Below are 25,198 nucleotides of genomic sequence, written 5' to 3'. Positions count from 1 at the left end.
TCGCCGTCGACCTGCAGCTCCCACCTGGAAGAGGCAGGGATCGCTCAGGTGTGAGAGTGGGAGGCATGCGGTCAATGTTGTGAGGACATCTAGTGGCGAGACAGCGGAACAACAAGTAACACAGAGCAAGCGAGGACGATAGGGACTTTTCTTTTCCCACGCTTAGTTTGCATTTCCAGCTTTTTTTAGGCAAAGAAAATGTGTTCCTATTCCCAAACTGTTATATAAGCACATCTGGATATTAACTGTTTTTACACAACAAAGGCTAGGCTATGATTCAAACATATTCTTGACAAATACATATTCATTTTTGTTTGTTTGGCTTGTTGGGCTATTTATGCAGAACAACAAATCAGTGCAAAACCATAAAAGATACATTTGTCACTGTCCTGCTGTGAAAACCATGTATTTGCAAAACATCAACATTTTTTTTATCACTTATTAAAAACAGGCTGTGTTCCGCTTTGCGACAATACACTTATCACATTATCCATATCTTTTAATTGTTTATTTAACTGAATTGGTCAATAGGAAATCATCTCATCTGGATATACATGGGTGTCTTTGGAAAGCGCAGACATTTGTACATAGTTAATTGGTTGACAACATTGCCATGGATACTCATGTTATGATGAAGACTCTCTGGATAAACATACAGTGCATACTTATCACTTTTCTGTTTGGATAGTCTTTTCATGTGGGAAAATGGAAAATTATAAAACGCATTCATTCTTTGAAAAAGCTCACATCTTCCATTGCGCATCCCAGTGTGTGTTGGTGTCCATTTGTGTGTGAGGGATTTGACAGGCAGCATGCAAAACACCACAAACAAATACTGTTTATAAACCATGCAAACTTTGTGGGCAGCTGAGCTCGATACCGAAGAAAGCTATTAAAAGAAAATCCTGCATGGGCCAGCTAATGTTCCTCTATCTCGGCAGCAGTCTGAGGCAAAATGTTTTCAGGTGGCAAGTTAAATGAAGTTATTGCTCAAACAGTTTTCAGTCATGATGTCACTGCCTTCTTAGATGCACATAAAAAAATAGGCTGTAAAGCTGCATAAATATAGCTCTCTCTGGTACCCATGCCGGTTCAGACGTGTGTTTGCTGATGCATCCAGAGCATGTAGGCCAGTCTGCCCCCAGCACTGACACAGTTTGTGATCCCAAGTGGGGGTCTGAGAGAGTCTCAGATAGAGTTTCCCCCGTTCCCCCCGTGCCTCCAGTGTTATTAATAAACACAAAGTGTGCCTCTGTTTTCCTAGAGACAGACACAGCGCAGAGCTGTCCTTAAAGTTAAACGCAAACTGTCTTTACAGCTGTCTGGACTGTCAACTCCAAACAAAGTAAGTGGGAATATAAGTTAATATGAATTGTTACTGACAATGAACTGAAGATTTCTTTCAGAATTTTACACATGATTACATTTACATTGCTTTCTTATGCAAAACAACCTAAAAGGGACGAGTTGATTAGAGGGATTTGAAAACCAACATCTCATCATTTATTGCTGTGGCTCATTTGATTAATGACCCTTCTCTCCTTTTCCTTTCTTCTGGTCTCCCTCTCAGAAGGCCATGGACAATCAAACATCAGCAGAGAATGAGAAAGATGTGGTATCTGAGGACTCACACATTAGATTTGTTGATATCACAGACAGCATCCATACTGACTCTGAAACAGAGACAAATATTCCCCCAGATGAGTGTACACCACATCCCATAACACAAATGGACCAGGCAGTCATGGACAGCTTGGGACAGCTTTTCGACCAGTGCATCCAGCAAGTGTCCCACCTGGAGATGCAGAGGAATGAGCTGATACAAGAGCTCCTCCGTCTGCAGGAACCCATGCTGCGAGTTGTGGAGCACCTGAGAGGGAGGCTGATGGAGACGAAGAGGCTGCTCATGCTGGCTCAGATGGATTATATCGCCGTTTACGAGGAAGTGCAACAGGTGAAGAGGAAACTGTTTGCCACTGCCAAAGACTGCATCCAGAGCCAGGTGACGCTGGCTGCACAGCAGTATGAGGTGGCTGAGTCCGCAGTTACGCAGGTAGGAGCCGCTGGATTCTTGACACCTAGAGGATTGACTTCCTGTGGCAGGTTATAGCAGATCATTGTGTTTTTGTTCTGCAGTTTGAGAGGTGTTTTCACATCTATAAGTATAGATATATAGATAATATATAAGTTACTCCTTTCATATTCCCATGTACCAAGTGGACATTTGGTTTTGCAGCAAATACTAAAAGATTACATAAAAGTTCTGTGTGCAACAAACAGGGATCAATGCTAAATTTAAGGCACGCAGCAGAAGACAAGTGATCATCATCATTATGAAATCTACAAAGCAAATTCACATTGTGTCTGGGAGTGAAACCAGATAATACATTATGTTGGAACCTACACTACCGTTCAAAAGTTTGGGGTCACATTGAAATGTCCTTATTTTTGAAGGAAAAGCACTGTACTTTTCAATGAAGATAACTTTAAACTAGTCTTAACTTTGAAGAAATACACTCTATACATTGCTAATGTGGTAAATGACTATTCTAGCTGCAAATGTCTGGTTTTTGGTGCAATATCTACATAGGTGTATAGAGGCCCATTTCCAGCAACTATCACTCCAGTGTTCTAATGGTACAATGTGTTTGCTCATTGGCTCAGAAGGCTAATTGATGATTAGAAAACCCTTGTGCAATCATGTTCACACATCTGAAAACAGTTTAGGTCATTACAGAACCTACAAAACTGACCTTCCTTTGAGCAGATTGAGTTTCTGGAGCATCACATTTGTGGGGTCAATTAAACGCTCAAAATGGCCAGAAAAACAGAACTTTCATCTGAAACTCGACAGTCTATTCTTGTTCTTAGAAATGAAGGCTATTCCATGCGAGACATTGCTAAGAAATTGAAGATTTCCTACAACGGTGTGTACTACTCCCTTCAGAGGACAGCACAAACAGGCTCTAACCAGAGTAGAAAAAGAAGTGGGAGGCCGCGTTGCACAACTGAGCAAGAAGATAAGTACATTAGAGTCTCTAGTTTGAGAAACAGACGCCTCACAGGTCCCCAACTGGCATCTTCATTAAATAGTACCCGCAAAATACCAGTGTCAACATCTACAGTGAAGAGGCGGCTGCGGGATTCTGGGCTTCAGGGCAGAGTGGCAAAGAAAAAGCCATATCTGAGACTGGCCAATAAAAGAAAAAGATTAAGATGGGCAAAAGAACACAGACATTGGACAGAGGAAGACTGGAAAAAAGTGTTGTGGACGGATGAATCCAAGTTTGAGGTGTTTGGATCACAAAGAAGAACGTTTGTGAGACGCAGAACAAATGAAAAGATGCTGGAAGAATGCCTGACGCCATCTGTTAAGCATGGTGGAGGTAATATGATGGTCTGGGGCTGCTTTGGTGCTGGTAAGGTGGGAGATTTGTACAGGGTAAAAGGGATTCTGAATAAGGAAGGCTATCACTCCATTTTGCAACGCCATGCCATACCCAGTGGACAGCGCTTGATTGGAGCCAATTTCATCCTACAACAGGACAATGACCCTAAACACACCTCCAAATTGTGCAAGAACTATTTAGAGCAGAAGCAGGCAGCTGGTATTCTATCGGTAATGGAGTGGCCAGCGCAGTCACCAGATCTGAACCCCATTGAGCTGTTGTGGGAGCAGCTTGACCGTATGGTACGCAAGAAGTGACCATCCAACCAATCCAACTTGTGGGAGCTGCTTCTGGAAGCGTGGGGTGCAATTTCTCCAGATTACCTCAACAAATTAACAGCTAGAATGCCAAAGGTCTGCAATGCTGTAATTGCTGCAAATGGAGGATTCTTTGACGAAAGCAAAGTTTGATGTAAAAAAGATCTTATTTCAAATACATATCATTATTTCTAACCTTGTCAATGTCTTGACTCCATTTTCTATTCATTTCACAACGTATGGTGGTGAATAAGTGTGACTTTTCAGGAAAACACAAAATTGTTTGGGTGACCCCAAACTTTTGAACGGTAGTGTACATATAAATTATATTAAAGCCACATTGTCTCTATTAGAAAATTGTATGAAATCAAGCACATGTACACACATTATATTTTATATTGTTCACTTCACTTGATAGTCCCATACATTACGTACTGTGTAAAAGTATGAAGAAACATATATAGAACAAATACAAATGCATTTTCCATACTTCAATAGTGACCTGTTAAAGTGATGGATTTATGGAACAGCTGAGGAACTGAAAACACATAGCACACTTTGTACGTTATATGATATATATAAAAATGTAAGACCAGAGTAGCATGTTGGTAAAGTCTGGCATCAAATAGGCTGTGTTGTAGCTAAATAAGGATTGGCACAATTAGCTGAAGCTTCAGGCTAAATCTTCTCGGTTTTCTACTGTTTTGTTCGGCGTAATTGCATACATTGCATTGATAATTGTTTGTTTACTTATCTACAAATTTCATGTTAAATCTTAATGAACAACTGTCCCCTCCAGTTTTTTTTCTGAAAAAACCTTGTTTACACTAGCTTTGCTCTCCATGTCTGTTTTTTAAATTTTGTCCATAGGAGGAGCTCAAGGCCCACATCCAAAGTCTCACCCAGGAGTTGTCCCAGCTCCAGGAGGCCTACCAGAACCAAGTAAACTCCCTGAGGGACCGGGCCAACAAATCCTGCAGGCCCAGGGCCATGAGTGATGTCAGTCAATGCCGCCAGGCTTCTGTCAGACTGCAGCGGCGGCTCAGTGGCAGCATGAGGGCACTGGAGAGTTGGTACGAGCCTCGACTCACGGCCCTCCTGAGAAGAAAGCAGATTGGGGAGGACGCCCTGAGAAAGAGCAGGGAGCAGGCCATAGACCTGAGGGCCAGCATTGGGCCCCTGAGAGAGGACATACAGAGACTGGAGGTGCAGAGAGCCTGTCTGGTGGAGAGGATCGCTCTGATGGAGAGGGAGAGGGAGGAGAGCGTTGCACAATACAAGGTACAGTGACTGAAGTCAGGAAGGACAATTTTTTAGGATGTTTGGTGAAAATAGGTCAATGTTTCTCTACATTGCACAGGAGACTGTGGAGTCATTAAAAGAGACTCTGAGGGAACTACAAGTGGAGTTTGAGGTTCAAAGAAACTCTAAGAAAGACTTGGAGGATCATAAGGATGGCCTTGTAAAAGAGCTGACATTTCTGAGGTAGGTTGACTCAGATCCTTTTACTCTTTAACCGAGACATTGTGAGAATTTAAAAATAAATACTTAGAGGCTGTGATGAACCCAGTGAAACCACCGAGGTGGATCCCTAATTTCTAATTTCGGTGGATATATTTTAAGTCTATTATCTACACTAGACCAAACCACGACACTGTATTTACATTTAATGTCAAAAAGATAAAAACAAACAATGTGCAGAATTATTCAAACTTAGAATTTTTTTATGCTTCTACTTCTAGACTTATTTACTTATTAATCCATATTTTACAGGAAATTACTCAAGTACTAACTTAACATCTGTCATGCTGTGCCAAGAAACAAGGCAAAAAGATTAACTGTAAATATTTTATTATGAATATACTCAAGGACACAAAATGTCAGATGCAGCACAGAAAAACATCAAATAAAAAACACATACAGGTGACAACACACAATCTGGAGAATGTATACTATGTATATCAAGCAAATACAAGAAAGAAAAAACTATAATATGTACAACTTTAATAAAAATGGATCTCTGTATAAATGTTTTCAGCACAACTGATCAAGAGGAAAAAAACAAACCTGAAAGTTGGACACATCTGAGGCCGTTTCATCACAGACCAGAGTAAATTTAAGTTTAAGTGCTGCCCAAAATGTATTTTAGAAACACATTACTGCTTATGCACATTTTTAACAAGCAGGTCAAATGAAGAGACGTGGAGACTGGACTCATGCCTGGACCTCTGCATCTGCAGCACCTTCTGGGTCCTCGTCATTGTAGATATTTTCAGCCTGTAAAAAGAAACAATTCAAATGTACACTGAACAAACACCTTTTTTGCCCCTATTCATCATGAGCTGAACTAAAGATCTAATACTTTCTCTATGTACACAAAAGGCGTATTTCTCTCAAATGTTGTTCACAAATCTGTCAAAATCTGTGTTAGTGAGCACTTCTCCTTTACTGAGATAATCCATCCACCTCACAGGTGTGGCATATCAAGATGCTGATCAGACAGCATGGCTATTGCACAGGTGTGTTTTAGGGTGGCCACAATAAAAGGCCACTCAAAAATGGGTCCGGAAACCAATCAGATGAGCTTCCCTGAGACGGTTCCTGACAGTTTGTGCAGAAATACTTTGATACTGATACTGCAGCAGCTGTCCGGGTGGCTGGTCTCGGGTGATCTTGGAGGTGAAGACGCTGGATGTGGAGGTCCTGGGCTGGTGTGGTTACACGTGGTTTGCGGTTGTGAGACCGGTTAGATGTACTGCCAAATTCTCTGAAATGCCTTTGGAGACGGCTTATGGAAATGAACATTCAATTCATGGGCAACAGCTCTGGTGGACATTCCTGCAGTCAGATTGCCAATTGCACGCTTCCTCAAAACTTGCGACATCTGTGGCATTGTGCTGTGTGATAGAACAGCACATTTTCGAGTGGCCTTTTATTGTGGCCAGCCTAAGGCACACCTGTGCAATACCCATGCTGTCTGATCAGCATCTTGATATGCCACACCTGTGAGGTGGATGGATTATCTCAGTAAAGGAGAAGTGCTCACTAACACAGATTGACAGATTTGTGAAAATATTTGAAAGAAATGGGCCTTTTGTGTACATAGAGAAAGTCTTAGATCTTTGAGTTCAGCTCATGATGAATGGGGGCAAAAACAAAAGTGTTGCGTTTATAATTTTGTTCAGTGTATATTCACTGTTAACTTGTGTTCACTGTTAATAAATGCACTTCACAATAAACTCTGTGCTGTGTCTGAAATTTACAGTCCTTTATATATCCACATAATTTTATGATCCTCTGACAAACGAAGCGCTTACCATCTGCCAGACTTGCATGATGTTGTCTTCTGACACAGAACATATGACCCAAGGCTCGTTGGGGTTCCAAGAGAAGTCTGAGATCTTAGCTGTGTGTCCGCCGTGGATGAACTAAAGAGAGAAGGAGGGAAAGCTACAGCACTTTACATTCAACAAAAACAAACACATTCACAAATACACATGAACAGTAACTGTTTTTGTCACAACCGACCAGCAGCTCAGGAGGGCCATCCTCAGCATCCTCTGGTGACTGTTCCTCTCCGATCTTGCTGAGGTCCCACACGTTGAGCCTCCTGTCAGTGCCGCTGGAGGCCAGGATGGTTTCGTTATGAGGAGACCACTGAACCTGTTAGGGTTAGGCGAGGATGTCATGCAGCCAGACGCTAGGTAAATGTAGAACTGGCATGTGTGCTTGAGAGGCACGTATGCCACATTGTACAACATGATTAATGAGCTACAGCGCTCCTTAAGTCGTCTCTTTCTCTTATGATTCCACTGGCCATCTGTAGTTTTAGTTTTCGTTTACTGACATTAAAAGCCCAACTTACCTCCACATCAGCCTCAAAACAACACTGCAACGAACTGGTTTCTGATTAATTTAACTGACTAGAGCCCTGTTCTTCAGATGTGGCTCAACAAATTCAGGCTAAAAGAATTTTTAGAATTAAAACAAAAGTGATTTTGAAACAAAGGCAAAATGAGTAGAGTTGAAACCATGATCAGCATTCATATGATTGGCTGAGAGCTGATCACATGATTTTAGATACATGAGGTAGGTGTGTTAGGAAGCTTCCCCGCCTGCACTGGGGCAATAGATCCACTGATATTTCGTATGTGTGTTCCTGCATTTTATTATTTTGTTTTACATTGTGATCTACAATGTTTACTATGGAAGCCTACAGGGGACTAATTTAACATGATAATGTAAACTTGAAAATTAAAATGTAATTCCACAACATCATTATAATTTTCTACATATGTATGTGTTGAGTGAAAATCAAAATGCAATAAAGCATCCATTGCATTTTCATTTTCACATACTCGTATGGTCATTCTATATTAATTAATATGTAGGTGTGGGCTTAAGGACTTTATGCTCTGACAACAGATACATTTTAACCAAGCTTTAAAGAACCAAAAAAAAATCCAGACTCATATCAAATCAATCAACATTCAAAATAATAAAACTCAGTTATCCATTATTATATAAAGACTGGGTCTTACCTGAAAGATCTCGTCCTTGTGAGACTCAAATGAGTGCAGCTTCAGCTTCAGGTTCCTCAGGTCCCAAAGTGCCACAGTCTAAAAATAAAAGTAGAACAGATCCTAAATCAGGGGACAGCAACACGCTATGCAACAGTTCTGCAGAGAAAGTGAGGACCCACCTTATCTGCAGAGCCAGTGGCCAGGATGAACTCGCTGTAGGGATTGAAAGACAGGCAGTTGACCTCAGCGGTGTGGGCGTCCACTGCATGGCTGGGCTTGGAGGTGTTGTTGGACCGCGTGTCCCAGCTGTGCCAAGACAGACAAAAGCGCCATTGTTAGGGAACAAAACAGAAACAGAACAACAACTTTGTTTCTCGTGAGTGGGTAATTAATTTTGTTACCAACTTAAGAGCTGCTCACATCATGAGTTTCTGGTCATCCGCGACGGATCCAAAGAGTGACTCATGGAGCAGGTGCCAGGAAACATCCTCCACCACAGCAGTGTGTCCTGTGAAGATGGTCTTTGCATCCACAATCTTTCCCTCCTTGGGCACTGTGCTGATGTCCCACAGGCAGATAGTCTGTAAGGGAGAGGAGAGATGGGTATGGAAATATATTAATAATATAAAAGTTTTAAAGGGCACTTTCAAAGTTACAAAATACTTTGCAGTAGCAACAACCGAAAGGTCAACACAAGTTAAAGACTAGTTAAGTAAAACAGTAACAAACAGGTTAATTTGTAATAATTAATGATTATTTTAATATCCTACACTAATGATTAAAGACTTAACAATGAGCCACAGGAAAACATAAGATTCCATTTAAACGAGTTAAAACATGAAGAGACTCAGGTATGTTGCAACAGGTTGCTTACATGGTCATCTGAAGCACTGAGGAGGCAGCCGCTGAGATTTGGGTTCCATGAGAGGCCATAGCCCTCCTTCTGGTGGCCTCTCAAACGTAGATCTGGGGTGCATTCTCCAGAGGGGTCTTCAGGATAAATAAAATCAAATGTTCACAAAAATTCTGCGGAAAGAACACACTTGAAAAACTCTTGAGAAAATGGATGTAATCCTACCAGGCTTGGAGGGGTGCTTCGTGTAATCAAAGACAAGCACGTCGCTGGTGGGAGTCTTAGTGGCAATGATGCAAGGATTCTGAGGCATGTACCGGGCTCGGTTCACTTCTCCTTCATGGTTGATCTTGATCTCAATCTCTATCTTCCCACTTACAGACCCAAAGCCTCCAAATTCTGAATTAAAGGACAACAGATGAATATGACGGTGGTGGCGAATGTGTTGAATGATATTCTGTTCTACTAAGACAGTTAAATGGTTGTATGTATAGTTTGTTGCATTTTACTAACTAAAATTTAATCTAAACCAAAAATACGTACCCATATTTTCTGAAGCATTAAAGACTTCAGCAAAATTGTACTTTATTCATTCAGTGAGAAGAACTGTGAACCACAATATTCAAATATAAGAACTTGTTTGAGACACTGAATACACTGAATGACAACAACGTTAATATTGAAATGCCACACAGGCCTAGCTGCGGCTATGTGAATTACTTTCTTTAATATATTCGACTTGGTTCTGTATGTGAATAATGGCTATGAATTTAAATGTCATTATCATTTGAAACATAGTTTATCCATTAATACATTTACTGTGAGCATTCAACAGCTAGGCACAGCATATAGTACACTCTAGTTTTTAACACAACAAAGCTTCCCGCGCACATCTCATTCCTCACCTCCTTTCTCGCTGTCGTAGTGTGAGGCATCAAACTGGGCATCATCATTTGGGAGCTGAACACTAGCAATCACAAGGTGGTTCTGCTCATCGGAAGTGTGTGTCCCCAGGACCAGCCTGTGCACGCTGTAGTCCTTCCCTTCTGGCCTGTGAGAGATAAAACAAAATACATATAATTTATTCATTCATTTAAAAAATCTGGACCCTCCCTTGTGTTATGTTTTGGTGTTTGTCAAGGTGCAGCAGACCTCTGCTCACCTGGTGACATCAGGCAGCCACTGGGCAGTGAGGCTGGGCCACTCCAGGGCGTGTGTCATGACTAGGTCGTAAAGGAAAGGGGTGTTCTTCTTCCAGATCTTGTACTCCTCATTGATCATCCTTTCCTCCACAGCATCATCAAATGCAGCTGCAGTAAAGTAAAGAAATATTTACCAGCAACACAAAGCTACGTTATAATGAAGTCATTCAGCATCTAATTTGCTTGGACTGAACAGAGGATATTGGGGTGACTTTACTTTAACATACTCCTTAAGTTTTCCAGTCAAGTCTTTTACTTGTTAAATGAACCTTTATTTTGCTGAAAAGATACTGTCAGCTGCATGGGTACAACGCCTAAATCAGCTCGTGAGGAAGATCCAAAGCAAAACATCATTACATGTGGGACAGTAAGTTAACCAGCACTACTACATTGAAAAGCATGTAATGTTATAGCCAGCCTGCTAGCAGCTAACCTTAGCTAGTTAACTGGTGTGTGTGACATGAAAGGATATGATGGCTGGCGCGCCAACATCCACCGGTACTTTCTATCATTCTGGACAACATACGCACACATTTAATCATGTAACTCAGAAATGTGAACACCCATACCGTCTTTATCAGCCATTGCGTCTTAGTTAAACCGCTAATAGTGGCAAAGAGTAGCAGTTCTCTGCTCTAAAGGAAGCGCCGATGCTTACGATGGCGCCAACTCCATGCAACAAGATCGGCCAATCACAACTCACCAAAACCGACAGGAAGTTGCTACAGCAACACATTACGGCATCCGCAGCACCAGAGCCCTATAGAGAAAGGGCTCTGCGTAACACTAACAGTTGTTGTAACTTATTTAACGGCTCTGGTGGTTGTAATAAAGGCGCATTGGAAGCTGCGTCAATGGTATGAAATGGTAATAGCTAATTAATAAAATAGTAACATATTTACATGTTTATATTTCACAGTTGCTTTGGCAATGTCAACAAGTGGGCGTGGTTTCCACCGCATGTGAAAGTGTTGGGGACGTTACTCTGGGAACGTCGTGTGGATGAATGGACGCATATTGGGTTTTGCTTGCAAGCTGTTATCCTTAGGTAATAATCTTTAAGTTCACTTTAGTGTCATGAATGTTTCATTTAAACAATATTGCCAAAGCAGTTTGCAACAAAATCAAAAATGTTTCAGAATCAGACTCAGCTTTTATTGCCAGGTATGTGTACACATAGGAGGAATTTGATTGTACATTGCTCACGATGTGCTTACTTATACAATAATACAATAATAAAATCAGACACAGGCAACAGTATAAAGACACATAAATACACATTATGAATAAAAACAATATACACAGATTGAGACAATAGTGCAATGACCAGAGGTCAAACAGGAGTAAATTATTATTACCATTGTTGGTATTATTATTATGTACATGTCAGAGGTGAATGAGATATACAGGTGCATATACATACGCATGCATACATATACACATGTACACAGTGCGATGGAGTAAATTGCAAAGGAATAGGACATAACAAGATCAATCCAACAAAGACCATTCAGTTTAACAGATACAAATTACAAAAACAAAAAAACAAAAAAACAAATACAGATAGGCCTATATCTTACTAATAACCTTTATATAGTGATAATAAGCAGGCTGAGAATTGGGCATAGCAATCTTAACAGCACACTTTTAATTACAGGAAAACATCCTACAGGACAGTGTGAACAATGTCAGGAGGCTGAAACAGTAGAACATATTCTTACAACATGCAGGAAATTTACTGAGGAAAGACAAGAAATGATAACACAGTTAAAAAAAAATAGGACAGGTAGATAATACAGTAAAAAGTTTATTGGAGTATGGAGAAAGTGTGGAGGGTAGGGAATGGATATTTGGTTTTCTGAGGGCGACTGGATTAGATAGGCGGTTTTTATATGAATGAAAGTAAAGGGTAAATAAAGCCGGAAGGTGGCAGTAATGCAACTCAATGGATGCCAGCTACCGTAAAAACCCAAAGCAGAAGAAGAAGAAGAAGACAAGGACCACAGCTAGGCTACTAAATGGGCGCATGTTTTTATTAAGGGGCGAGGCAGAAACCCACGTGTCACAGATAGAGGAAATGACTCTTACGTGAACCGTCTCCTTTGCGAACGGTGGGTGGTTGTAACACACCGACTTGGTAAAGATCAGATGTGATAGTATTTCTCAACGTTGAACAACCTCACAGCTACAATGGACACCCGTCAGCTAGAACTGACAGAGGCGCAGAAAGCTATCAAGTCAAAATACCCACCAGTCATCAAGAAATATGAATGTAAGTCTGAAGATAATGTAGCTAGCTTAGCTTGTTTACTTTTAACGTTACCTGTGAAAACAGTAATCTGAAATATTTTCACCGTCTCGAACGTCAGCTGACTAATAGCTAACGTAATGCTTATGCTCTAATTAAATAAAAAAGTTTATCTAAATTAAGTGACATGCCATTCATAGAAGAGAGTATTCTCATATCTGTCCCGCTGATCCAAGTTAGTCTGACAGCATGCCCTGGCTCATCATGTCACCTTGTGTTTTACTATTACAGACCTGGATCATACAGCGGATGTACAGTGAGTGTGTTTTAATATATTCCATCTAGTATTTGTCAGTCCTTGTGTTTCTCTGTTGTTCAGTAGTCATCATTATCATATTTCCTGCTCCATCTCCCAAGAATTCACTCCTGGGGTGACTCTCTGGAGGAAGCCTTCGAGCAGTGTGCCATGGGCATGTTCGGCTACATGACGGACACAGAGACAGTGGAACCGGTTGATACTGTTGATGTGGAATCAGAGGGTGAGAGCACAGACCGTTTGGTCGCAGTCTGTTCAACACAAGCCTCATTCAACAGTTTCTGTTCTGTTTACATCAGCGTTGATGGTTCCAGATCAGTGAAACTAAACTCTATGCAAACTTTTCCCTTCTCAAAAGGTGAAGACATGGAGTCCCTTCTTTTCCACTTCCTAGATGACTGGTTGTTCAAGTTTAGTGCAGACCTCTTTTTTGTTCCCAGGGTGAGTGTGTTGGTCGGTCGTCATTTATGGAGTGCTGGAATTTTAAAAAACATCTAGGTGGGTAGGTGACTGGGGTTGTATGGTAGAACCATAGTCTTTTATGTTGGCTCTGTTTTTTTCTTGGTGGAGTTTGCCTGTTATCCACTTGTCCACATGGGTGTCCCATAGTACAAAGATATGCCAGTCAGATAGTGTAGAGACTGTTAACTCACCATGTGCTTGTCCTGCAACGGACTTGCGACCTGTTCAGGTGTTTTCTCTGCTTTTGAATGCTGGGATAGCCTCTAGACTCATGTGGTCCTGAAAGGGATTTACATTATAACATGTGCCACTTGTTATGGAAATAAAGTGAGTTAGGTTCATGTGTGATGAAGAAGTCTTGGAGACTGATGAAATGAAGGCTTACACAGCATGGTTTAATGAGACTCGGCTGAGGAGATACAGTGCCAGCATACAACGTGTGAATGGTGTGAGCACATGCAATGCCAACACCAAATCTGAAGGATACCTCCTGTCTGGGGATATTTATCCTTCCTAGACTTACAGAAATTCACTAAGTTTCCAAATAAGTTATCCTTCACCCCTCTATATATGTGTGAAGAGTCTATTGGTTCAAATCAGGACACTCTGCTTACCTAAGTTAATCTTGAGTCATGTTGTGTGTCGTCATTATCAAGGCAGCTGAGTCAGAGAGGAGAGTCTGACCTACTGTTTTGGAGAGTTACTGGCTATCACCTTTGGCTCAGCAATTGACCCTAACATTATCTGGGGAAAGCTGTGTTAGTACCCCTAAAAGCCCTTCGTACCACAGTTGCTTATTGAATGAGTCCATTTGCATAACATGTATTTTGATTCTTGTTTGATGGGAACACTATGTTAAGATCATGTTTATTAATTGAGTATTTCTTTTCCTGTGTTATTCTCCTGACACAATTATGTTATATCTATCCACTAGGAGATCAAAGTTTTGCACGTTGACAGAATGCGCTTCAAGATCCGCTCCATTGGGTAAGTTTGGGTACCTCTTCACTAGAACATATTGCACTCTTCACAGCTATAGTACCATCGAGGATGCATATAATGCTGCGTTCCAAACCGGTCGGAACTGGGAAATTTCCAAGCTGAAATATCTGACTTCTGACCTTAAAACGTTTCAGTTGCATGGTGGTACATGACGCCAAATGTAATGACAAACTTATGTGTACAGTTAAACCCTCAGCAGTGCACTTGGTGTTAATTAAAAGGATGGCCATTTTATTAAAAACAAGCGATAAATTACTTGTTACTCGATAGGTTACTTGTTAACTGTGTGTCCTTGTAGCTACATCAATTAGAAATCCTCAAAAGTCAGCAAAAGTTGTAGGCTATATTTCCAAATGTTTTCACATTTCTGGGCATTAACACTTTCCTGAAAAACTTTTGGGTAGAGAAGATGACTTTCAGAGATTCTTTAGGCTACTTTAATCAGCTACCTAATAACATTGGCAAAATATTTCTACATCAATGTACATGGTGCTACATCAGTTGGTAATCCTCAAGAGTCAGTCAGTGTTGTAGAATATAATTCCTACTGTTTTCAAATGTTTTGGCATTTCTAACAAAAACTTTTATGCAAAGAAGATGACTTTATGAGATTCTTTATTGTAACCAGCTACCTAATAACATATTTCTACATCAATTTACATGCAGAACAGGTTTTACTATATGATAGTATTTATACATTAAATACATGCAAAAATGCTTGGTTGCCTTTTAGGTTATTGTTTATCAATTTACAATGAGTGTTTCCATGGGCGCTGCCATTGTTGTGTGACGTCATTCAGCTGTTACTCGCGAAGTTGGAGTACATATTTTTTCTCCAAGTTCACAAGTAGGAAATCCGACTTCAGGTGGCGTTGCGTGGTAATAGTTCGAGTTGGAGGTCGGGAATTTCCGAGTTCATGGTTGCCTGGAACGCAGCATAAGGTATCCACATTGGGGGGGGGGGGACTGTGAAAATATGGTCCCCTAAGGCCAGAGAGACTCTAATGGTGCTTTCAGACCAAAAGCAAAGCGAGCGTTCGGGTCTGTGAGTTTACATACAAAGTCAATGCAAAGACACGTAGAGCCGCGACTTCCTGTCGGGCGGCGCGAAGGGGGCGGTGCCGGCGACGCGAAGGCAACGCGAAGAAATTTGCATGATGCTAAATCACGATATTCTATCAACGTTGAGATTGTCAATACGTCACCGACAGCCTCAGAGCGTTGTGTGGAGAGAGCCAGGCAGAGCAGGCGATTGAAAATCTGCAGGCCAGCTGAGAGCTGCTAAACTTGGGCTAGAGGAGCAGGGAGCAGTGCTCCAGCTTTTGGACAAATAAACACCCATGGTCAAACTGGATTCTGCTCTGACAACTACGCCGTTTGCTCAAGGGAGGAGCTCGGAGTAAACTGCTTTTATTAAATTAGCTTTTTACTTTAGTTTTTGGGATTACAACGTTGATTTATCTTCACTCGAGCTTCTCAGCAGCTAGATTCTGTGCACATCCGGTTCCAGTGTTGTTAGCGTTGTTTGGCACTATATATTTATATAAAAACCGGACAAAACAGGGAGAAATTGCTGGGAGAAAAGAAAGCGAGGAGGTTGAACTACCTGGTGAGTTCAGAAAACATGTGTATGTAACTTTATTCCAGCTATCGTTGTATTTTACTGTGACCAAGTTAGAATATCATAGCCTTGATCGAGCCGAACTCCATTCAGAAAACAAACATTTTAGAAGTTGTTGTCCTGCTGTCTTGCTGACAGACCTGACAAAGCGTGAATTCATATATTTAACAAATCTGCATCATATTTTAGTTATTTCAGCATCAGTTTGATCATTTGTTGCTATTTAATCACAGCAAAATGTTTACTTTGGGTTCACACAGCTGTAGTAAGGGCGAGTTGTGTTTATTCGTGTTATCGCGTTGTGTGTGAACACTCCAGGGATGTCCAGTGATAAAACCCCCCGTGAGGAAAGTGTTACGTGGATTAAATTCGCATTTGGTCTGAATGCACAGTAAGAGACTGCACGGACTCCACTGACTGAGCTCAGGAAGCTTTTTATTCACGATGGAAGAATCCTACAGGAGTGGTGACCGATTGGCTTAGAAAAATGCAAAGGAGACATTCAGAAAGCCAGTAAAGTCAGCCAAACAGCTGTACAACAAACTGGAACAGTACTGCTGGAACTTCAGACATGCACAAATTTTAAACCTAAACCTTCATAGTACTACAGTTGACGCCTCTGCTATGAACTCCACTCCTGTCTGCCGGTGGATTCATAACTTCCTTTCCAACAGGAGACACTTTGCCAAAGTCTGTGACCACATTTCAAGACAACTATACCTCAGCACTGGTACCCCTCAGAGCTGTGCGCTCTTTCCACTGCTGTACTCACTCTACACCAATGATTGTACACCCAGAAGCCAATGTGCAGAGGATGCAAACAATGAGAATGAGAGCCCTAAAAACTAGGACTTAATGCCATCGCCTCATTTATTTCCCCTCAGGCCATAAACCTCATAGACCCCTCTCACAGTCCCACCATTCCCACCTGCCACTTGCACCCCGCTACACAGACTGACAATGTGTCACCCATCACAGTTCCTTGATCTCCTCAATTCCCCATACTTTGTACATTATGCATATTCAAATACTGTTGCACACTGTAAATATTTGCACTGTGTATTTTCCTAAACTGATTGCACTCGGCTTATCTGACAACAACTATTGTATTTATTTCCCTTAAGCTGATCTCTCATTATTTTTCTTTCGTTTATTAAAGTTGGGGTGAAGAATTCTCTCCGGCAAAGCATCCACAGGTAAGCCAATAAATGAAACTTGTTTGAAGATACCACTAAAGAATATCACTGTAAGATTGTTCCGAATATAATTCTGTATGTAATAAAGTTATGGAATAAAGTACAGAAGGCTTTAACCTGTTCCACCATGTCCTTTGTTGTCAATCCAGGGAACTGAGGTTAAAGCCATCACATACTCAGCAATGCAGATCCACGACAAAGAAAAACCAGAGATATTTACCATTATTGATATCTGACGATACCACCAGAAGCGGACTGCACTCCTTGTTCAATGGAACTGGAATATCTACATGGCCAATTTAAATGGCCCTTTCTCTAAGGCACTGGGTATTGATTGATGTGACTGATTTGGTTTTCTACTTGTAGGGTGAACTATTTACTAATGGAGCCATTTCTTGTGATTGTGGATGCACACATTACAGTGGAAAAGCTGTTTGACAGATTATAGATTTGTTATGACATTGGTAGTTAATGAGCTGCATTATTTCAGAAATCACAAAAACTTCAATAAAAGTGAGACTTTCGAGAATTGTAAGAATATGTAGGGAAATATGTTTCATGGATGTGATAGAACTGTTAAATCATTGAAAAGTAAAACTGATTTAGAATGATGTATAATGGTTTTTAACACATTTGTCAATCCAGTTTTACTTTAATTGCTATTGCAAATTTTTATTATTTATCACCAGAAATGTTGATGTTTTTTATTAATCATTGTATCAATCAACACATGTTTATTTTTCTGCTTTGGGATTGATTAAATGATTTCTGGTGCTCTAAGTAAAATCTTACTTTTGAAAGTTTTATGGATGTTTAGTCATTGGAGAGGACAGAGCAGTAAATGGGGAGCTTACACAGCATACAACAACAAAAAATAAATGTATGCATTATTGTTAATAATACTGATTGTTCAACGCACAGACATCCAGTTAAGTCATCTAATACTTATTTGTTGATTTCTACTTGAGCGTACTTTACTAATGCTCTGTTTAGGTCTGTTCAAAGGATCTTAAAGGAAGGCTTCCAATGAGTCAACATCAAAGACTGTATGGAAGAATGACAGGGCGTTTTCTTTGTAACATATTGGCTTGATGCCAACAGTGTTTTTACTAGTTAAACAATAGCTTTATTGATGAGGTGATTGATAGAAAATTGAAAGATAACAATTTGTCAATTTGTTTGTTTCCCAAAACAAACATTTGCTGGTTACACCCTCTCAAATGTGTGATTTGCTTGCTTTTCTATATTTCATAATTAAAAAATCATCCCATTGTTTCAACTGACCCTGTACAAGGATCACAAATTTTTGTGCCGCAAATTGTTATCTGATATAGTGTAACAGTTATACATTATTTTAGAGTTTAGTAAATGCCCCTAAAATCAGTTAAAGTGGCAAAAGTGTGTGTTTTCATCCAGGCCCAGTTTATAAGAATTTCTTCCTAAACCCAAGTGGTATGTTTTAAACATAAAAACTGACTCCTATACAACAGTCTGTTTATGATAGGACAAAAATTTTATTTTATTTATTATTGAATATGTCAAGGATGATAATGTATACAAGCTATATTTCTTCTCAGTAAGTACTTATTTTTAATTAATATTATTTATAAGAGCTGAAATTAATAGACTGATTATTTTCATCGACAGATAATCAGCATCAATATTTAGAACTGTTTTATCGTTTAGCCTGAAATTTGCCATGTTAACAGAATATACTGTCGTTTAAATTAACTCCTTTCTCTTTCCTAATAAGATAAGCCCCCCCCAAAAAAAACCTGTACCCAGTGTCTCTAACATCGGTTTTTAATCAAAATGAAGGGGATTTACCATGGTGCACTCTGTCTGTCTGTGACGTCATTGTCTTCTCCCGTGCTTCTTCCTCCCTCCACACTCAAATGCAGCTGCGCCATTCTTCCTTTGTCCTTTGAAGAAGAGAGTGAGACGACTTGCCACAGAGAGATACCGGTGGGGGCTTTGCAGCTTAATCGTTGATCGCGCACCAGTCGGAACTCGCCGTTGTTTACTTAGTACTTTGTCTTATTTCAGGCGAAGATAACGAACCTAGCAAGGCTTCGTTCGTTAATCTGGTCGTCCTAGTGCATTATGAGCCAAGCGGATGCTAACAGCAAATCTGAGTCTGCCGTAGAGTCGAGCCCAGCACAGAAGAAAATCAAAATGGAAGACACTAAATACCTCCCGGAGCTCCTGGCTGAAAAAGACAGCTTGGATTCATCGTTCACGCACGCCATGAAACTTATTTCTGCAGGTAATGTGCTTGTACGATATCTCATCGAGGCTAACACAGACTAGCTAAAGGTAGCATGGCGCTGGGCCCTGGTATCTCTTTTCTTTTCTTGGACTGGTCTGGCATACAGAGGCCTGAACAATGGTGCATGAAACACGTGTTTGTTGGCGGTGTGGGTCAAACCCTCTCGAATGACTGTATTGGGGTTTATTTAATTAAAAAGGAAGTAGATTTGATGTTTAAATATGTTTTATGTAATCTATGCAAGAATTTTTATTTAATCTGATGCGAATACTGAAGTTCGCTGAGCTTTAGTTCGCCTCATCGAGTAGGACTCATTTTTGCAAGGGACGCTCTCTTACATGGTACCTCCTTTTGATATTTGAATTTGCCCAAAAACTCGATATTAAGAGCATTAACGTTATAATATATAGATACTGTTTTTAGTGGTGTGCATGCTGCTACAAGATAAAGGATATGTGGCCTAATATGGCTAACGTTGCAAATACATTTCTATGTAACTTGCAACTATTGGTCACTGCATCTGTGAATATGATGTGCTTAAAAACCTTTTTCTTGCTTGCAGAAATTGAGAGGATCCAGAAAGGAGAGACCAAGAAAGAGCCAGAGAAGGAAACCTACCTGGATCTGTTTGCTACCAAGAATCTCAAACTCAAAGAGCGAGTACTCATTCCTACTAAACAGTACCCTAGAGTAAGTGTTTCCCTCTTATTTTACTCATTCAGGGCATGGCCACTGCCTGTTGTCTCCATGGGGCTTGGCTACCCATGCCGATTTGATCAGTCGACTGAGTAAGCCATTTGGTGACTCCTAAAATGGGGCCCAGTGGGACCTAAAAACTTCACACTGAAGTTAAACATAAAATTTTGTTACATGTCTGACAATACTGTATCTGATTGACACCCCCTTCCCCTCAGCTTTGCTGTCCCATGATTTATCCAGTTGAGCACACAATGCCCTATTGAGCTTGTTTCTGCGTGAACAATTTTGCAGTAGTCTGAAAATGCAGTCTCTGTGTGAAGAGGAGGGGGCTGTAGCAACTACTGTAGTGCTAAGACATTGTTGGGCCGAATGTGATTCTTACTACCTGATTTCAAATCCAATTATTTTATTTAAACCTGCAGTTATATTTACCTACAATCTGCTTTTCTGTAATACAATGCTTTAATTTTGCTAAAATATTCCCTACAGGTCAACTTTGTTGGTAAGCTTCTGGGACCTCAGGGCAGCACAATCAAGAGACTCCAGGAAGAGACCGGTGCAAAGATCTCAGTTCTGGGGAAAGGGTCCATGAGGGACAAGAATAAGGTATATGGTGACATTTTCCTAGCTGCCCTCTTCAAAGGATGTAAATGCTGTGTTATCCGGATGCCTTGTTTATCATTAACATTCAACATGTTTACAAGGAGGAAGAGCTGAGGAAGGGCGGTGAGGCCAAATACGCTCACCTGTCTATGGAGCTGCATGTGTTCATTGAGGTGATGGCACCCATACCAGAAGCCTATCTGCGCATGGCTCATGCCATGGAGGAGGTCAAGAAGTTCCTAATCCCGGTATGTGTCCGAAACAATCTCTTAAAGCCTGTTTACAGAAACATTTTGTACACTCAAAACTTAACACTTGCATTTCAAACACATGCAAGCTATTTCTTCTCTGGCTATGCACACTTGACTGATTTTTGTCTCGTCTGTAGGAACCTGGTGAGCATGACGCGTACATGGATCCCCACTTCCTGAATGGATCCCAAGATGGTTCAGGCAGAGGGCGAGGTGGTCACCTAGGAAGGGGCAGAGGTGGACCACCTGGTGCTGGAGGTCCAAGGTAGGAGCATGATTTATAATAACACTGACTTAGGCCACAGCCCATTGTAGCATCCTCTTTGCATGTTAACTATTTGCAAGTGAATCCTCACTGGAGCCATGTAGCATTATGCACCTGTGGTATCATGCTTTAGTCTCACGTTTTGCCATTTCTTGAAAGTTTTCCCATAACATTTTACAACATGGCTAACTTTCAACAGGGGGAGGGGAATGCCTCGTGGGGGACCTCGAGGAGCAATGCGTGGTGGCGCTCCACGGGGCGGAGGATTAGGACGGGGTAATGCTCCTAGAGGTGCACCATCTGGTAGGGGTGGACCGCCTTCTGCTCCTAGTAGAGGAGGCTCTGCTCCCCGCTCCAGACCCCCTGCAGCAGGTGCTCCAAGGATGCTCCCCTCTTCAGCCATGTCCCACCAGCAACACCAGGGTCCTCCTTCAGCGTCACAGCCCAAAGCTGATGCCTATGAGGACTATGTAAGTTCTTTAAATCCTGGTTTCTTTTCACATGAATGGTCTCTTAATAAACAGTAGGGATCTCTTGTCACAGTAGTTGTCTAACTTGGCTTTTCTCCCTTCTAGCCTCAATATGAAGAATCCTATGCAGAGCCTGCCTATGAGGGATATGATAGTTATTATAGTCAGCAACCTGCACCTGCGTAAGTTAAAAAAATAAAAATTCTTTTGACACCTACCCATTTTAATCGTGACTATTTAAAATGAACACTTCTTTACTTCCCTCAGGGATACTGAATATTATGACTATGGACACGGAGAGGCCCAGGAAACATCATATGAGCCTTATGGTAAGACTAAAAAAGTGACATCCGTTTGGTTTTGCCATGTAGCCCACACTGACTGAGAACCCTTGTGGAGCACTGGGCATGTTGACTCATGTTTCGTTCCTTTGTTTGTTTCTCTCTTCTGTCCTTATAGCTCAAGATGATTGGGACAACTCATGGTCCAACTCTGGGGCTGGAGGCAAAGCCCCAATGGCCAGGCAGTCAAAGGGATCGTATAGAGAGCATCCATATGGAAGATACTGAACGGCTACTGGTAGAGAGTTGCTTTGGCAACTGTCTCAGATTGTAACTCTCTGAACTTTTCAAAAGTAATTTCCCTCTCGTTTGCTCCCTTTTTTTTTTTTTTTAAATCTCGGATGTTTTGTTGTATCAGAGTGCCAGAGGAGAAACACAAGGTTTTTCATTGTTTACCTGTTTCCATTTTAATGTTAATTTCAGTTTTGTAGTTGGCAGATGAGGTCCTAGTGACATAAACCTAGCAAAGGAACACAAGTGACATTTAGTGATATTTGATGGTTATCGTTTCAGTTAATTGTTCCTGAACAAAATGTGATTGTGGCGCTAAACTCTTAAGTAGTCTGCTTTTTTTAAAAAGTCCTTCATGACTGGACAAAAATTATTCATAATGCCTCACTGTTACTTTACGATAACTAGAATAGATTAAGTGGAAAACTCAAACACGCCCCGAACTGTTTTGATTAAAAACAAAAGTCTCCTAATTTGTTTATACCACAATACAAATCTACTCTTGTGTAACGTTGGAGTCTCCTAAAATAATATTGAAATCCATTTGACAAAGAACAATGCTTCTATTTTACCACTCTTTACAATTGGTATATTATGATTTGTCGTACTATTACTTGCAAAATCATCGCTGATGAGCGACTAATTCTTGTAAAGCTTGAAGGATTAACCCTCACTGTGTGTAAAGAAAGGCTGCAGCCAACTCAATATTTTGTACATAACCTTAGGACAACTGTGTATGCTTTAAGCCGTGACGTCTCCAAAATGCTTGTGTACCTTTTGGCTAAATAGGATACTAAATATATCCCAAAATGTTTTTCTGCAGTGCGTGTTTCAATAAAGTTTCTAGTTTCTTTTTAATCAATCTAAACATGGTATTTTGCCTTTGTTGTACCAAAGGAATGCCTTCAGTTTGTGAAAGTGGTCCTCCGTGGTTTATCAACAACGCTGAATAAGTTGTATGTATACACATCAGCCTGGGAAGAAAAAAAAACAAAACAGTGTTTTTGACAATGATCGTATCCTCTTCGTCTGTCTTCAAAACTTATCTAAATGACACTTGTAATGTCACCTTCAAAAACAAATAAAGCTCATCATTCCTTGAGGTAATGTGCTGCCAAATACATGTTTGACTTGAGAATGATATAGTGCTTGAACATGTATTGTCATTAACCCTTAGTTAGTCTACCTATTCAAGCTCTCGAGAGCAATGTATCTTCAGCCACTTGAAATAACTGAATTTCAACAGTATTTCAAATCAAGCTTGCAGGGATCTTACTTGACTTTGATGCAAAGTCATGCTGGCTGGTTTTTATAAAAGAAAAAAATCGCAGAGGAGAGGATTCTAAAAGCCTAAAGATCGCCACAAGAAGGTAAAACTAACCCCAACACTCATTTGTTAGATTTTTGTTTTTTCTGTGCAAAACATCAAGTTATGTAAGTCATCCAAAACATATCAAAAACATTTGAAGTACAAAATTATGCTATCTGTAGTTATTCAGAGCAAAATAAGCCGTACAAAACAATCAGAAATGGTTGTGATGCAACTCTTGCTCAAATAAAACCAACAATGGTCCATTCATTTCACTCAATACTTACCAATTTCCATCTTGATAATTTCTGTAGATTAATGAAAATTAGTAGTTGCACTCAAAGCGTTAAAACATCCCATTTGTGGACAAAAGCCCTTCAGCTTGAGTTGCATGATTGTTTTTTTTTTTTTATATTGTTTTTTTGGTAGTATAAAGTTAGTGTTGCATGTGTTGTCCACTGTGTGCATGTAGGCACTAGTGTGTCCAAGCTCTCATTTCTGTTTCTCCTCTTAGGTTGTCAGAGCTGTGTAGGTGCAGTTGACACATTGAACTCCATCTTACCAGACATTCATGGTCAGTTGAAAAGAAATTGATGTTAGGTGTTAGCCTTAAATTTTGCTCAAGATTATTAAATTCTTTTCTGTCTTTTAACAGGTCCATTGAAAGTCCCTGGAAAGAGGCCTTGCAGTGAAATATTGCTGTAGTTTTTACAACTGTTTTTAGTGAATGTGTCCAGATTTACAGTATTTTTACACTGAAGACCTTTTTTTTTTTTTACTGCTTTTTTTTTATATAAAAACTGAAAATAAATTTGTCTAAATTGTGGTTTTATTCTGTAACATGTCTTTTTACATGTGATTTGAAAGTGCATTGCTATTTTAGCTGGATGATTCTCTACATGTAAGGCCGCACTGGGTTTTAATGAGGATAAATTACATTTAAGTCATGTCCTACACACACTGTATGTTATCTAGAAGTTTGTCACTAAGTGAGACTTGCCAAAGACAACATACTGTAGACCTGTTTTCAACTGTATGCCATTTGAAGGCCCCAGAACAAACAGATTAACTGTGCACCCAACGTCAAATTAACTGATCCATGAAGATGAACTGTGAAATGAGGTGAGTGGTGTGACCATGCCAAGTGTATACACTGCATACTGAACCTCCCTGAACACAGTTCAGAATTTTAGCTACGATAGCTGAGCCAGTGGTAGTTTGGAGAGCCAGTCTGCTGCTGGGGGGTCAGCTGAAGCGCTGAGGACATGAAATTCCCATCTGTGCCTTTTATATTGGCAAAACAAATTATGTATTTCCACTTTTAAATGTGGCCCAAAACAATGGTGATATTAGATTTCACATACCTTTTCTCAGTTTAGTTCCCAAATTCCACGTGAGCTATACATAAGTAAAGGTTTGTCAATAATACATTTTAAAATAATGGGTGATACACTACAAACTGTACATGTCGCAGCAAGCCATTTTTTGATGATTGTAAACAGCAGTGGGGGATGAAGTATTCAGATCATTTACTTAAAGTATTAAAGCCACATTAAATAAAACTCAAGTCCTGCTTTGAAAGTAGCCTATGAAAGAAAAGTTGGGAAAACGTACTTTATTAAATTCAAATG

General features: G+C 40.3%; 4 protein-coding genes across 5 annotated transcripts; 3 read left to right on the top strand and 1 right to left on the bottom strand.

Annotated features, from left to right (window-relative positions):
- Positions 1 to 159: 159 nt before the first annotated feature.
- Positions 160 to 5,879, top strand: LOC119910287 (syncoilin-like). The gene is made up of 5 exons (XM_038728804.1): positions 160 to 1,345; positions 1,571 to 2,053; positions 4,577 to 4,987; positions 5,067 to 5,191; positions 5,745 to 5,879. The coding sequence occupies exons 2-5, from the start codon at positions 1,577 to 1,579 to the stop codon at positions 5,818 to 5,820; spliced, it is 1,089 nt and encodes a 362-aa protein (XP_038584732.1). The 5' UTR covers positions 160 to 1,345; positions 1,571 to 1,576; the 3' UTR covers positions 5,821 to 5,879.
- On the bottom strand, positions 5,541 to 10,989 carry LOC119910286 (histone-binding protein RBBP4). Its single transcript, XM_038728803.1, has 11 exons — positions 10,854 to 10,989; positions 10,245 to 10,392; positions 9,988 to 10,133; positions 9,308 to 9,481; positions 9,104 to 9,219; positions 8,650 to 8,810; positions 8,409 to 8,535; positions 8,248 to 8,325; positions 7,235 to 7,369; positions 7,024 to 7,134; positions 5,541 to 5,983 (listed from the first exon to the last, which is right to left on the bottom strand). Exons 1-11 carry the CDS (start codon positions 10,867 to 10,869, stop codon positions 5,921 to 5,923), a joined length of 1,275 nt encoding a protein of 424 aa, XP_038584731.1. The 5' UTR covers positions 10,870 to 10,989; the 3' UTR covers positions 5,541 to 5,920.
- Positions 10,990 to 12,292: 1,303 nt separating this feature from the next.
- Positions 12,293 to 17,933, top strand: LOC119909882 (protein archease). The gene is made up of 7 exons (XM_038728134.1): positions 12,293 to 12,556; positions 12,824 to 12,848; positions 12,950 to 13,071; positions 13,207 to 13,289; positions 14,245 to 14,297; positions 17,093 to 17,129; positions 17,279 to 17,933. The coding sequence occupies exons 1-7, from the start codon at positions 12,475 to 12,477 to the stop codon at positions 17,363 to 17,365; spliced, it is 489 nt and encodes a 162-aa protein (XP_038584062.1). The 5' UTR covers positions 12,293 to 12,474; the 3' UTR covers positions 17,366 to 17,933.
- Positions 17,934 to 19,004: 1,071 nt separating this feature from the next.
- Positions 19,005 to 24,273, top strand: LOC119909881 (KH domain-containing, RNA-binding, signal transduction-associated protein 1-like). Of its 2 annotated transcripts, XR_005445556.1 has the most exons (11): positions 19,005 to 19,395; positions 19,961 to 20,088; positions 20,587 to 20,703; positions 20,802 to 20,948; positions 21,089 to 21,216; positions 21,416 to 21,686; positions 21,792 to 21,868; positions 21,954 to 22,015; positions 22,146 to 22,320; positions 24,082 to 24,141; positions 24,223 to 24,273. XR_005445556.1 is itself a non-coding variant. In XM_038728132.1 (9 exons), the coding sequence occupies exons 1-9, from the start codon at positions 19,233 to 19,235 to the stop codon at positions 22,253 to 22,255; spliced, it is 1,203 nt and encodes a 400-aa protein (XP_038584060.1). In that variant the 5' UTR covers positions 19,005 to 19,232; the 3' UTR covers positions 22,256 to 23,365. The 2 variants fall into 2 exon arrangements, 1 of the variants encoding a protein (XP_038584060.1); XM_038728132.1 differs by lacking the exons at positions 24,082 to 24,141; positions 24,223 to 24,273 and having other exon boundaries at positions 22,146 to 23,365.
- The last annotated feature ends 925 nt before the right edge of the window (positions 24,274 to 25,198 follow it).

This window comes from Micropterus salmoides, unplaced genomic scaffold, assembly GCF_014851395.1.
Source record: "Micropterus salmoides isolate LMB-PRFRI ecotype aquatic unplaced genomic scaffold, ASM1485139v1 Ms_hic_scaffold_19, whole genome shotgun sequence".
NCBI classification, from domain to species: Eukaryota; Metazoa; Chordata; class Actinopteri; order Centrarchiformes; family Centrarchidae; genus Micropterus; species Micropterus salmoides.
This window is presented reverse-complemented; position numbering and strand designations above follow the sequence as displayed.

Excerpts from the sequence above, each read along its gene's own strand:
- LOC119910287 (XM_038728804.1), top strand. The coding sequence starts at position 1,577 with ATGGACAATCAAACATCAGCAGAGAATGAGAAAGATGTGGTATCTGAG. Across the intron at positions 2,054-4,576 it reads CTGAGTCCGCAGTTACGCAG|GAGGAGCTCAAGGCCCACAT; the intron begins GTAGGAGCCGCT and ends TTTTGTCCATAG. Across the intron at positions 4,988-5,066 it reads AGAGCGTTGCACAATACAAG|GAGACTGTGGAGTCATTAAA; the intron begins GTACAGTGACTG and ends TACATTGCACAG.
- LOC119910286 (XM_038728803.1), bottom strand. Across the intron at positions 10,134-10,244 it reads TGGCTGCCTGATGTCACCAG|GCCAGAAGGGAAGGACTACA; the intron begins GTGAGCAGAGGT and ends TATCTCTCACAG. Across the intron at positions 8,811-9,103 it reads TCAGTGCTTCAGATGACCAT|ACTATCTGCCTGTGGGACAT; the intron begins GTAAGCAACCTG and ends TCTCCCTTACAG.
- LOC119909882 (XM_038728134.1), top strand. The coding sequence starts at position 12,475 with ATGGACACCCGTCAGCTAGAACTGACAGAGGCGCAGAAAGCTATCAAG. Across the intron at positions 13,072-13,206 it reads TGTTGATGTGGAATCAGAGG|GTGAAGACATGGAGTCCCTT; the intron begins GTGAGAGCACAG and ends CCTTCTCAAAAG. Across the intron at positions 13,290-14,244 it reads ACCTCTTTTTTGTTCCCAGG|GAGATCAAAGTTTTGCACGT; the intron begins GTGAGTGTGTTG and ends TCTATCCACTAG.
- LOC119909881 (XM_038728132.1), top strand. The coding sequence starts at position 19,233 with ATGAGCCAAGCGGATGCTAACAGCAAATCTGAGTCTGCCGTAGAGTCG. Across the intron at positions 20,949-21,088 it reads TCAAGAAGTTCCTAATCCCG|GAACCTGGTGAGCATGACGC; the intron begins GTATGTGTCCGA and ends TCTCGTCTGTAG. Across the intron at positions 21,217-21,415 it reads CCTGGTGCTGGAGGTCCAAG|GGGGAGGGGAATGCCTCGTG; the intron begins GTAGGAGCATGA and ends AACTTTCAACAG.